The sequence below is a fragment of the Dromiciops gliroides genome, chromosome 2, assembly GCF_019393635.1.
Source record: "Dromiciops gliroides isolate mDroGli1 chromosome 2, mDroGli1.pri, whole genome shotgun sequence".
NCBI lineage: Eukaryota > Metazoa > Chordata > Mammalia > Microbiotheria > Microbiotheriidae > Dromiciops > Dromiciops gliroides.
This window is the reverse complement of record NC_057862.1, coordinates 408,417,854-408,431,444: the sequence shown is the minus strand read 5'-3', so window position 1 is coordinate 408,431,444 and position 13,591 is coordinate 408,417,854. Positions and strand designations below refer to the sequence as shown.

Sequence of the window (13,591 nt, the reverse complement as noted above, 5' to 3'; positions counted from 1 at the left end):
CTGCTGTAAACAGCATGGTCCCCTCTGCATGCCAGTAGTTCAGGCGTAGTGCCAGAAGTACATAAACTTCTGAGAAAGGCCCCAGAACATCTCTGCAGTTGCGGGACTGGCCATCTTGGCACCACGGGACATCCTGCACCTGCCTGCCTAACGAGGTTGTACTTTTTGTGGCACCTGGATGACTTCTGACTTTCTTAGTAGCAAGAATAGAAAGTCCTCAGAGGCTCTACAATATTCTTTTGTGGTCCCCCAACTTTACCTTCTCTGGGGTAGAATCAGACTATAGAACATGAAATTGTCAAAGGACCTTAGAGATCATCTCCTCCCAACTCCCCCATGTAGAAGGTAGTCTTTCATTTTAGATTGGAACACTTCCTCACAGAGTGTTCTGAGCTTGGAGCCAGTGGAAATCCCTTTTCCCCCTCCCTGACTGACCCCCCCCAACTATTGTTGAGCCAGTTCTCTACCATTCTTTATATGTATGTGTGTGTGTGTGGGGGGGGGTGTAACCTAAGTGCAGGACTTTAATCTTTATTATTTTAATATTCGTTTCAACCCAGAGAAAATCCAGCCTGTCAAGACCTTTTAAAATCTTGTATCTGTTTGCATCTAACAACATATGAGATTGTCCAGATTACTGGCATATCTAAATTCAATAAGTGTATATTCTTTGTGCACGAAATGTCAATTCCTTTATCTTCTCCTTAAAATGACTCATACTAGCCTCTTTTCCTCTTTGTTATATAGACACACGTAAGGTACCTTACAGAATGCCAAACATCCTGTTAAGGAGTACAAGAAAGATTACATTATAATGACCATAAGGTTCTTAATTTTTATTTTATTTTATTTTTTTGCTTAACTCTTCAATACTTCAAAGATGTATGATTTCATCGGTATGAGATGCTGGATCTACTGATGTCCTTCACACTTTAATAGTTAGATTATTGGGTTCCCATATTTACTTGGTGATCTCATTAGCTCTCAAGAATTCAGTTATCTGTATGCTGATAATTCTCAGATCTCCTTACCCAGGCCTAACCTCTCTCTTTTCACCTCAGCTGTCACATCTCCAACTGCCTGTATTAGACATCTTGAACTAGATGTGCCCTTAGACATCTTAAACTCAACCTGTCCAAAACTGAACTTATTATCTCAAGCCCTCCCTTCTGCCTAACTACTATTCCTATGGAGGACACTACCATCCTCCTAGTCACCCAGGCTTGAACCCTATCATCCTTGACTCTTCATTCTCTTTCACCTCACCCCAATCTAGTCAGTTATGAAGTCCTGTCATTTCTTCCTTTATAACATGTTACACATGTGTCCCCTTCTCTCCTCTTATTTTTTTTTCCTTCTCTTCTCTTATACTGCCACTGTGCTGGTATAGATTGGGCTCCATTCCTCAAGTCTTTCCACATTCTTCTCCAACCTCCACTATGCTGTCAAATGAAGCTATTCAGTTAGCTATTTGGTTAACTCCTATCATCTCCAGGATCAAATAAAAATTTCTCTGTTTATCATTCAAAGCCCTTCATAATCTATCCCTTTTTTGCCTTTCTGCATCTTTGCAAATCTCCTCACTAGACACTCCATCTCCTGAATCTGTGTTTTTTCACAGGCTGTCCCTGTATGTCTGGAATTCTTCTTGCTGATCTCTATCTCTTGGCTTCCCTTACTTCAAGTCCCAGCTAAAATCCCACTTTTTACAAGAGGCTTTTCCCAATCCCCCCAAATGCTGTTGAATATCTCTGATCCCTTCTGTATATATTTTGTTGGCACATACTTGTTTGCATGTTATCTCTTGACTTAGATGGTGAATTCCTTGAGAGCAGGGACTGTTTTTTGCCCTTTTTTGTATCCCTGAGTGCTTAGCACTGTGCCTAGAACAACATAGGCACTTAATAAGTAAATGGTTGTTGTCTGATTGCCTGCCATAGAGCCCTATGGTCACCTGGTGATAAGCACAGGTAAACTTAACTAGGCCAGTTCTTTAGCAAAAGACTAATATTGGTCTGTTGTTGGAGAATTCAGTTTGATGGAATCTACTAGTACTTGCATTTGGCCAGCATAGCCTTCAGCGGCTTAGGGCCACCTCTGCCACATGAAAGGCTGGATTAGATCTTCAATGGGGTTTAGTTCTTACTACAGTGACATTTATTTAATGGAAAAATCTTGATTTTGCTTTTCATAACCTGTCTTTTTAAAAGACTATACAAATGACTTTTCTCTGAAGCAAAATTTGAAATTTTCAGAGACATTGATAACATGAGAGGTCAAAACAAATGATGCTTTCTCTTCATTAGTGCTTGGGACTATTCTAATAGAGATCCCCCACCTTGTTCCTCTCACAAAGTGTAGCCCAGTCAATGAGCAGGGTCAGTGATTCAGTAGAACTCATACACTATTAAAGCAGTTAAACCAAGTAACACAGGCTGAGCCAATGGGACACACTTGATGAATTATCTCATAAACAAATGGATAACTTTTTTCCAGTTCCCTCAGTGTTACAAAACTGGTTCCTGTTGCAGAATACCTTTAGGGCAAATGAACATAGACTATATTTGCCAGTCTCTGAACCATTCTTTGAGGTTTTGGAGCAGCTACTTCAACAGCTATCTACTCTTGTACATTTTTGGAGTAATTGATGGTTCACATTCACTCTACCACCACCACCATCCTGTCCCCAAACTGCAGTTTAAGTGTTGAGTTTATGTCTGAGAATGTTAGAATCTTAGAGTTAGAAGGGATCTCTATAATCTGAGAAGTTTCTTTTCTTAACTTCATTGAACAAATGTTTAAGCCCTTATGGCTAGATCTTTATATTCAATAGGTTGGGGGACAAGAATTATCAGGTCCCTCCCATGTGGCTTTTTAAAAAAAATACCTTCTATAAAATCCTATATATTTATGAGAGGAGGATTAGAACTGTCTTTTTAACACCGGTAAGAACTGATTTGACCATAGAACTGATTTCACAACTGTAAGAGCATCCTTCAAAACATTCTCCTTCAGATGTGTTGCACTTATTCCACTGAGGATGGTATTTGGACAAAATGTACTTGGAATTCCTCATTTGGGTACCTTTGGAACCAGTTTATGCAAGGCACAAGAAAATTGGTGTTATTTTATAGGCATACTTCCTTTTTAAAAAAAAAAATGCCAAAAATGGGTGACCTTACTTGAATTTACCAGAATTCATTTTGAATGAATCTTGGCCATTTTCACCTTCAAATCCTGGAGCTTTACATACCTGAGAACATTGGAAAGAATGTGGAGAAAGGAGTTCCCAAGGAGTTCCATGTACATTTTGAATAATGACAGTATTGTTGGATAAATATTATAGCCTTCCAAAATAATATAACTTTCCTCTTAACTTCCCAAGAGGGGATATTCATTAAGACTGGATGGATTTTCGTGTGTATGTTTAAAAACCCAGTCACATGGCATATGCAGACAGATCTCTCTCAGAACACATGATTAATAGAAGCATATTGCTATATTTGTAAATGAGTTGCTCATTGTAGTCCACTTTGTATATAGTACTTGATTATTCTGAAAGAGTTATGATTTCGCAGTTGTGGATATCTTCTCTGCTTAGTGGGTTACAATCTTCTACATCTTAGATGTTTATAGGCAACCTTTAGGTCATGATCCCCTTTCCACTTAGCAAGGCTGTCATACTGTCCACTAGCTGCTGAAAACTCTTCAGTTTGTTGGACCTCCTAGAATGTATGTTCTACTGACATGGGCTTTTACAACACTCAGGCTCATCTCTGTGCCATGATGAAATATTGGTCCAGGACTTAAATGTAGATCCGTTACATATTAAATTTAAAAAACCAAAAACTTTTAAATGAACAGACTTCATTTTACTGTTTACCTTTTAAAAGTAGTCAATTAATATAACAAATTTAAATTGGAGTTGCTTGACATAAGGAGTGACAATCCATTCTTACTTGGAGCTTTTCCCCAAAATCTCACTTACCACAGCAGTCTGTCTGTGGTCTTCCAGTCTTGGAGAAAATGATGCAAAGTGGTATGTCCTCTAATCAGTTTTCTTGTTTGACTTCAGAAAGAAGAATCAATAACTTAGACCTTTAAGTTTTTCTTATTAGAAGGAAGGATACTATAAGTTAGTCTCTTGGTGCCATGCTCATTTTCAGTACTAGTAAAGACAGAAAAGTCATGTTCTTCAAATTTACCTTTTCATGAAGTATATAGAAAAGAATCAGTGTTTCTGAATCTGTCTTACCTCCTGTACACACATCCTGGGTTCATTTGTAAACCCCTTGGGCCAAGAATCCGGTTCCTTCCTTAGCTGTGAGTGTTTCCTGCTATATGGTGCAATGTGAACAAGGAAAATTATGCAAACATTAATGAGAAAAATCTGGAACAAACATTGGCCTTGGTGTATTCACATGATATAGCAAAAAAAAGAGAGTAGACTAATTAAAGGTGTGATAATGTTCAAATCACTTCTCCGCACTGGGCTTTAGTTTCCTCACCTAAAAGGTAGATGTGATCTCTAAGAACCTTTGCTATTCTCAGCTTCCATTTTGTTGGCCTTTTGTCACTTTAATTAAACTAAGAATTTCCCCAGCACTTCTGAGTTGACTCTCAATATTAAACACTTGATTGTCTACCTTAAAGAAGCATGACACAAATAATTCAAAACAAATAATCTCTAAATCATTTTTCTGATATTAAATTATTTGTTTTCACTCTCCCCTCAAGTTTATCTTTCTAATTATATTTGGCAAAAGCTGATACTAGAATCAATTTTCATACTTCTACATAAATTAATGCCACTGGTAATAGGGGATGAAGCTCTAAAATATGCTGAGTGATAGGGGGAAGCAAGCTTAGTCTACTTTAGATAACTTATAATGAAATTAATTCATATTTGGGGAATAATTAATTGGCTCTATATGGGGGAAAGAAATTATGTCATTTCTTTGGTATAGGAAATTGCCCATCCCCAAGTAAGTCAGAAATTATTCTGCAGCTTATCTTGGAGAGTTGCCTGTGTCACTGAGACAGGGCTAAGGGACTTGCTCAGATGAATACAGCCAGGAGGTGCTTGGAGTAGGACTTGAACCCGGATTGTGCCAGATTCCCAAGGCCAACTCTCTCCACTCCCCATGCTACTTCTAAGCAAAACCCACATCTGTGTAATTTTTCACATACTGTGTTTGTGTGTGACCAAAAACTCAGACTTTTAGTTGGATGAATTCAAATTTGCTCTTTATCTGTAATATTTTGACTTCCTTATAGGCTTCACTGAAGTTATCAGGCTCAAAAAGTTCTAAGATTCCTCACTATTTAATAATAAGCTTTAGATATATGCCTTTTATTTTTCATATGGTAAATGGTTTTGTTTTGTTTTTAAATACCAGTGGTGTGCAGAACTCTTTGCTGGGGTGTGGTAAGGGTGACACTTAGATAGAAAGTTTAGTTAAGACCTAGTCTCTCCCCTCATGAAGCTTACAGTCTACTAGTTTTCCTTATGCACAAATAAAGCCATGTCTATGGAGGCAGGCTAGATAGATAAATGGGATTTACCTGTCATTCAAGGTTTACAGCCTAGTTTTTTTACAGGTCCCTTTGAGCTCACTATTTTTGAGCTTTAAAAAGTATGTTTTAATTTTTTTAAATCTCTAAGGTGTTTTTTTTCCTTATACTTGAATGGGTCTCCTTTGTGCATTTATAGATGACTTATTTTCTCTTCATTTTTTTTTTTTAAGGCAGCGTAGTACAGTGCAGAGTGCTTTTACCGCTTTTAAACCACAGGAACATTTAGCTAATTTCTAGAGCTGCTCAAGGGGCAAGTAGTGACAGTTCTGTCTGTATGACTTCATCTTCATCATCATCATCATCATTTTACAAAACACATTTAGATATGAAGTTCAACCCGGCTGCAATTTTTGACGTCCCTCTGACTCTTCAGCACTCTTTAAGTGTTCGATAGCCTTGTGAGGAAGAAGCACCTTGTTCTGGAAGTGAAATTCTGGGCTTTTCTCTTACATGCTTATAACAGGGACTTTTGCAATGTTTTTCAGGATTGGGACAGCTGCATTGGCCATTCAGGTAGTGGGCAGTAACTGGCCTAAGCCCCACTATACCTTGCTGATCACAGGTCTCTGCCGCTTCCAGATTGTTCAGGTAGTAAAGGAGAAACCATATCCTGTGGCAGAAGTTGAACAGTTGGACCGGCTTGAGGAATTTTCAAGCCCATCTAATGTTCGGGAGGAGCTTGGAGAACTTTCTGAACAATTCTATAAATATGCAGTACAAGTAAGTTGTTTTAACTCTCTGTCTACTTAACTGTCAGCAACTGTTTCCCTAATTCTGCTTTTATATATGCCATTTGATGGTGTTTCGGGGAAGTGTGAATTAAAATGGCTTTTTTGAGTGAGAATGGTGAACCCAGATCATTTCTAATAGCAGGGTACATAAAACCCCTTTTACTGGTGAGCCGTTTCCCTTCCTTAAAGGTCTCTCTATGGGATCAGTGAAATACTTAAAAAAAGCACAGAAGTTCAGGAGTCACATACTGGTCAAGCATTTTTGTCATTACCACACAAGATTTAATATATGCTGTTTTGTTTAACTGTGCATAACGGAAATTTAGTTTCATGAGCTATCTTCTTTTCTCCTCTTTGTGGATTGAAGTGTTCATGCTTTTAATGATTGTCAAATTCATAATTAAAAAAAGGACTTAACTCAGATGGGTTTTTAAAACTTCCTTTGTAACTACCAGGGTCTCACAATCATCATAATTCTAACCTTGAAAAAATAATTTGGGAAAAAAAAAAAAGATCCAGAAATAAACTGATGACTAAGCAGTGTTCAGCTGACAGTCTCTTTGCATATGCTAAATTCAAATGTGAAGCCTAGGGCAAAGAGTTTATCTGGTGATCTGTAGGGCCAGCTAGGAAAATAGTGGAAGTTTTGTGTATCTTGAGGGAGAGAACTGAAATTAATGGAACTCCTTTCAAAATACAGTAAAATCTTTATTAATTGGAAAGGTGGAAAAGTAGAGTGCAAGAGCCCAATGTTCTGTACATTCAAAAATATGTCAACTGAAACAGTCCGGGGATTTCACTTTTTCTCAACATAAATGGAAATGTTGGTTAGCTAATTTTGCCCTCTAGTTTTTAGTAAACGCTTCGAATGACAGACGCTCAAATTTATGACTTTCACATTGCCAGTACTGTCAACAACTGTTTTTTAAAATACACGTGCTTCATTTCTCTTTCAAGAAGTGCATTAGTATCACTTGAAAATTGTGCCATTCTTAAGTCCTTTGACAAATTCAGTGGGCTCTCATTGTGATTGTGAATATCCAGAGATTTGGTTCTTTATCCTCTAAGTCTTATTTGTTCAATGACTGTCCCCTACTGTATGGTCTTCCTTGTATGCTGTTTGCCATTCATTCTTGAAGAGGACCAGGAAGGTGTTATCTTGACTTGCAAGTGAATGGGATTTAAATAAGGGAGGGCTGTGCAAAGTCACCAGCCATCTGGGTCAGGATGACTGGAGATGGCCCTGGAAGCAGTGGGAGACCTTGGCCTTTTTAAGCTAAGGTCTGTCCCAGGTCTCAGTTTGACTGAGGCAATGACCATTCAGTGATGAAGGCTAGGTAAGAAATTAACACCCCCTCCCTGCATCCAAAAAAAGCCCCCTTTTACTTATTCAAAAAACAAAAACAAAAAGAAACCAAAATCAATCTAGGAGGGTAAGACCCTCAGGGTTTCTGGACAAGACTGAAACTGTTGCTTTATCCCTGATAATTTATACACCATTGTAAAACAGTCTCCATTTTGACCAACATCTTACACCTTATACTAAAATAAGGTCAAAATGGGTACATGATTTAGGCATAAAAGGTGATACCATAGGTAAATTAGGAGAGGAAGGAATAGTTTACCTTTTAGATCTTTGGAAAGGAGAACAGTTTATGACCAAACAAGAGATAGAGAATATTATGAAATGCAAAATGGATGATTCTGATTACATTAAATTAAAAAGGTTTTGTACAAACAGAAGTAATGCATCCAAAATTAGAAGGGAGGCAGAAAGCTGGGAAACAGTTTTTATAGCCAGTACTTCTGATAAAGACCTCATTTCTAAAATATGTAGGGAACTAAATCAAATTTATAAGAATCCAAGTCATTTCCCAATTGAGAAATGGTCAAAGGATATGAATGGGCAGTTTTCTGATGAAGAAATCAAAGCTATCTATTGCCATATGAAAAAATGCTCTAAATGACTATTGATTAGAGAAATGCAAATTAAAACAACTCTGAGGTACCACCTGACACCTATCAGATTGGCTAATATGACAAAAGGGGAAAATAATGTTGGAGAAGCTGCAGAAAAATTGGAACACTAATGCATTGTTGGTGGAGCTGTGAACTGATCCAACCATTCTGGAGAGCAATTTGGAATTATGCCCAAAGGGCTATAAAACTGTGCATACCCTTTAACCCAGCAATACCACTATTGGGTCTTTTCCCCAAAGAGATCATAAAAAAGGGGAAAGGACCCACATGTACAAAAATATTTATAGCTGCTCTTTTTTGTGGTGGCAAGGAATTGGAAATTGAGGGGATGCCCATCAATTGGGGAATGACTGAACAAGTTGTGGTATATGAATGTCATGGAATTCTATTGTGCTGTAAGAAACGATGAGCAGGCGGATTTCAGAGAAGCCTGGAAGGACTTGCATGAACTGATGATGAGTGAGATGAGCAGAACCAGGAGAACATTGTACACAGTATCATCAACATTATGTGTTGATCAACTGTGATAGACTTGATTCTTCTCAGCAATACAATGGTCCAATGAGTTCCAAAGGACTCGTGATGGAAAATGCTCTCCAAATCCAGAAAAAAAAAACCAAACTGTGGAATATGGATGCAGATTGAACCATACTATTTCTTTTGTTTTGGGGGCTGTTGTTTTTGTTTTTTGAGGTTTTTCCTTTTTGCTCTGATTCTTCTCTTATAACATGACTAATGCAGAAATATGTTTCATGTTATTGTACATACATAACCTATATTAGATTACTTGCTGTCTTGGGGAAGGAGGGAGGGAGAAAAATTTGAAACTAGAAATCTTACAAAAAACAAATGTTGAATACTATCTCTATATGTAACTGGAAAATAATAAAATATTTTTATATTAAAAAAAAAACAAAACAACAACAAAAAAACAATCTCCAGGTTCTTCTTTATTTTCTTTCTTTATTTGTGTGTGTGTGTGTCTGTTGTATTTGTGGGCAATGAGGGTTAAGTGACTTGCCCAGGGTCACATAGCTAGTAAGTGTCAAGTGTCTGAGACTGGATTTGAACTCAGGTCTTCCTGAATCCAGGGCTGGTGCTCTATCCACTGTGCCACCTAGCTGCCTCCAGGTTCCTCTTTAAATGGCTTTCTTATTAGTATTTCTCAAGCCTCATCACCTTCAGGAGCCCTATTCACATTAGGTAGATTAATTTGAGGATTTTAACCTGTTAAGATTTTGCATAGTTTCTGATATAGAGTATGTAATATTTACTACTTTTTAATAACCAGGAAAAACGAGTAGTAGATGCATGCTTATCATTTTATCTTAGAACAAGAACTCCTTGGTTCTAGGGATTTTATCTTTATGTGCTGTGCAGTCCTTAGCACAGCATGATCATGCCAGTAAATGTTAAAAGATCATGCAAAAAATTGCTATCCTGTGTGCTAACTGGAGTAGAACTAATTCTTAGGATGGAAATATAGTAGAAGAATTTTTTAAATTCTGTCCAAATTCCAAAATAACCTAACTTGAGTTAGGAGGAACCTTGAAATTCATCTGAACAGGAATACCTCAACAGGAATCTCTTCCCCACCATCTTTAGTAAGAGGTATCTATTCCCATCAAAGGCTTACACATCATCTTCTGAGGCAGCCTATTCTACTTTTGGCTAGCTCTCATTGCTTTTGTTTTTATTTCACCTGCATTTCTCAATAAATTATTATCATCTCCCTGATTCAGAGAGTCATATCTTATGACAACAACAATTTTCTTTTAAAGAAGGAAGAAGCAATTTAGTTAAACTAACCACATTACCTAAGTCCAATACCATATGCTGTATTCTCATCCATAATCTGTGCCTCCTTTCTGTTCTTGCCTCCTATTGAGGAGGGAGGCAGTTGTGGACTATTCTAATTGTTAAGGAGTTTTTTCTTTAAAGATTCATGTTTATTACCAACCAAATTATCAAAGATACTTTATAGAATTTGATAAAATAATAATAAAATTCATTTGGAAAAACAGGTTCTAGAATATCAATGATGAAAAGAGATAGAAACTAAGGGGGGGAAGCACTTTCAGACCTCTGTTATAAAGTAGCAGTCATCAAAACCATCTAGGAGTGGTTAAAAAGTAGAGGTGGATCAGTGAAACAGATAAGGCAAGGGAGAATCAGAAACAATGGAACTTAGCAAACCAGTGTTTGAAATTGCAAAATTTGAAAACAAAATTTTTAGGAAAGAGCTGCCTAAAAATTGCTGGGAAAAGTGGAAAGTAGTTTGACAGAAATTAGGCTTAGACCAACACATACCATATTCCACAATTCCTTCTAAATAGATATATGACCTTAATATTAAAGATAATACTTTAAATTAGAAGAGAAGTAGATCATATACCTCTCACATCTATATGTAAGAGATGTATACTTAACCATACAAGGAATGGAGACAGTTACAAAAGATAAAGCAGATAACTTTGATTACATGAAACTGAAAAGCTTCTACATAGGCAAAATTGATGCATCTAGAATAAGAAGAGAAGTGGTTGAATGGAAAAAAAAATTATCAGATTTCTCTGATAAGGGTTTGGTATCAAAGATATATAAACATTTGACAAATATTTATGACCAACAGCTATTCCTCGATAGATTGGTAGTCAAAAGATAAGAACAAGCAGTTCTCAAAAGAATTTGCAGAGTATTAACAACCACTGCATTAAAGCACCAGCCCTGGATTCAGGAGACCTGAGTTCACTCTACATTTACTAGCTGTGTGGCCCTAGGCAAGTCACTTAACCCTCATTGCCCTACCCAACCCCCCCAAAAAAGTATTAACAACCACATGAAAGAATGCTCCAAATCACTAATAATAAGATAAATGCAAATCAAAACATCTCTGAGGTTTTACTTTATGCCATTTTAATAGACAAAGATGTCAAAAGATGAGAATAGTCAATGCTGGATGGATTGTGGGAAGATAGACACACTGATGCTTATATTGTATAGTTGGTAAAGCGGTAAGTTACAACCATTTTGGAAAGCAGTTTGGAATTAAGTAAATAAAGTGGCTAAAATGTCTGTACCCTTGGCCCAGAGATTACATTATACCAACTGGTTGCTATTCATAAGAAGAAAGTCCCCATACATACCAAAATATTTGTAGTGTCACTTTTTGTGATAGCAAAGAATTAGAAACAAAATAGATGCCCACCAGTTGGGGAATGGCTAAAAAACTGGTACATGAATGTAATGTAGTATTGCTGTGCTGTCAGAAATGATGCATGTGATGAACACAGAGAAACATGGAAAGATCTACATGAACTGATGCAGAGTGATGTAAGCAGTGCTAAGAAAACAACATACCCCATGACTACAACAATGGAAAGAACAACCACACACCAAAAATAAAAAATGAATGCTGTGAAATTATGAAGAACAAATATGGCTTGAAAGAAGAGATATGAAAAGACACTCCCACCCTACCCCTTTGCAGAAGTGGGAGGTCTACAAGTGTTTAACATTGCACATGTTTTCAGATTTTTTTTAAGTATTGATCAGTTAACATTTTTTTTCCTCTTCTTTGAAAAATACTATTTATTTTGTGGGATGACTCTCTGGGAGGGGAAAGATACCAGTGGAAACTATGGGGATGATAAAAAACCATTAATAAAAACATATTTTAAAAAATACCCATGAATTAATTCAGAATCAGGAGAACAATATACATGGTAACTACAATGATATAAATCAAGGTAATTCTAAAATTCAGGGGAAATCAGATTAAAGTCAATAATATTATTTTCAGAAGCTAGATGATAAATGATAAAACAGCCTCCCTCCTTTTGGTAGCTAATGCTCACCTCAGATTTATCAATTGTGTTAGTTGATTTTGCTTAACCATTTTTCCTTGTTATAAGAGATGATTCAATTGAAGGAGGAAGGATATTGGGAAATGTCAGGTATAAAAACAAAATACTAACAAAACTTTTAGAAAATGCTTTTTTAAAAAAAGTGTTTGGGGCAGCTAGGTGGTGCAGTGGATAAAGCACCGGCCCTGGAGTCAGGAGGACCTGAGTTCAAATCTAACCAATGTAAAGAATTAATTGTTATTTGAGGTTTTTATGACCCCATCTTTTGGCTAGAATTTTTAAAAAACAAACAAACCCTCAAATAACAATTAATTCTTTACACCTCAGACACTTGACACTTACTAGCTGTGTGACCCTGGGCAAGTCACTTAACCCCAATTGCCTCACAAAAAAAAAAAAAGTTTTTCCTTATGTAGAACCTGATTCTATCTCTAATTTCTACTCTTCCTAATTCTGCAGTTTGTGACCATGTAGAACAACTCAGGCCTTCTTCTCAGCTTTTCATATATTAAGTAGTTGTCATGTCCTCCTTCTAATAATGAGGCTTTTCTTCTCCAAGCTAAACATTTTATGATTCCCTCAACTAATACTCAAATGGTCTGATCTTTGGGCCCCATCTTGTCCTGGTCACCTTCTTCTGAATACCCTCCTGATAATCAGTGTTTTTTATAAAATGTAGTACCTAGTTTTCCCTTTTGTTCTGATACTTCTTTCACAACATGACTAATGTGGAAATATGTTTAATATGATTGTACATAAATAATCTGTATCAGATTGCTTGCCATCTTGAACAGGGGGAAGGGAAGGGAGGGAGAAAAATTTGGAACTCAAAATCTTATAAAAACAAATGTTGAAAACGATTTTTACATGTAACTGGAAAAAATACTTTATTAAGAAAAAAAATTTTAAATGTGGTTCCTAGAATTGAGCATAATAATCTCAATGTGGTATTATCAGGGCAGTGTATGTAGCAACTATTGCTGACATATGTCCTTCCATTTAGTGCTGTTATTGCCCAGCTTACTTAGAAATGCTATATTAAGTATTTTAATATTTTAGCACAGAAAAACTATCAAAGCTTCTTATTCAAGACAGAACTTTGGAGTCATTCCTGTTTGAAAGGTCTTGAAATTGGCAATCTCTAGTTATGGGAGAAAGTTAAAACTGTATGATGCCTTTTGGCAAAAGAAACCATTATGTTTCATTTGTCAGTACTGAGTAATAGTTTTAAGATCCATTATAGACTCTGTATAGAGCTATGGATCAATGCAAATAAATATTTGTAGTATTTTAATGGGTTCAGAACAATATGGGGTGAATTTTATATAGAAAAAAAGAATATTTTAACTTGCATTTTAAAAATTTTTTCAAAAAGAATAACTCATAATACAAAGTGCTAAGTAGAAACTGTAGTATATTTCATTGAATTTGGGCATG

The 13,591-nt window shown here is 36.5% G+C and overlaps 1 protein-coding gene across 1 annotated transcript in view; it reads left to right on the top strand.

Moving 5' to 3' along the window:
* The window catches only part of LONP2 (lon peptidase 2, peroxisomal), a 127,931-nt gene that overhangs the window by 3,421 nt on the left and 110,919 nt on the right, over positions 1–13,591 (top strand). Inside the window, exon 2 of the mRNA XM_043986715.1 lies at positions 6,063–6,297. Coding sequence (XP_043842650.1) covers positions 6,063–6,297 — 235 coding nt within the window. The remainder of the gene's footprint in view (positions 1–6,062; positions 6,298–13,591) is intronic.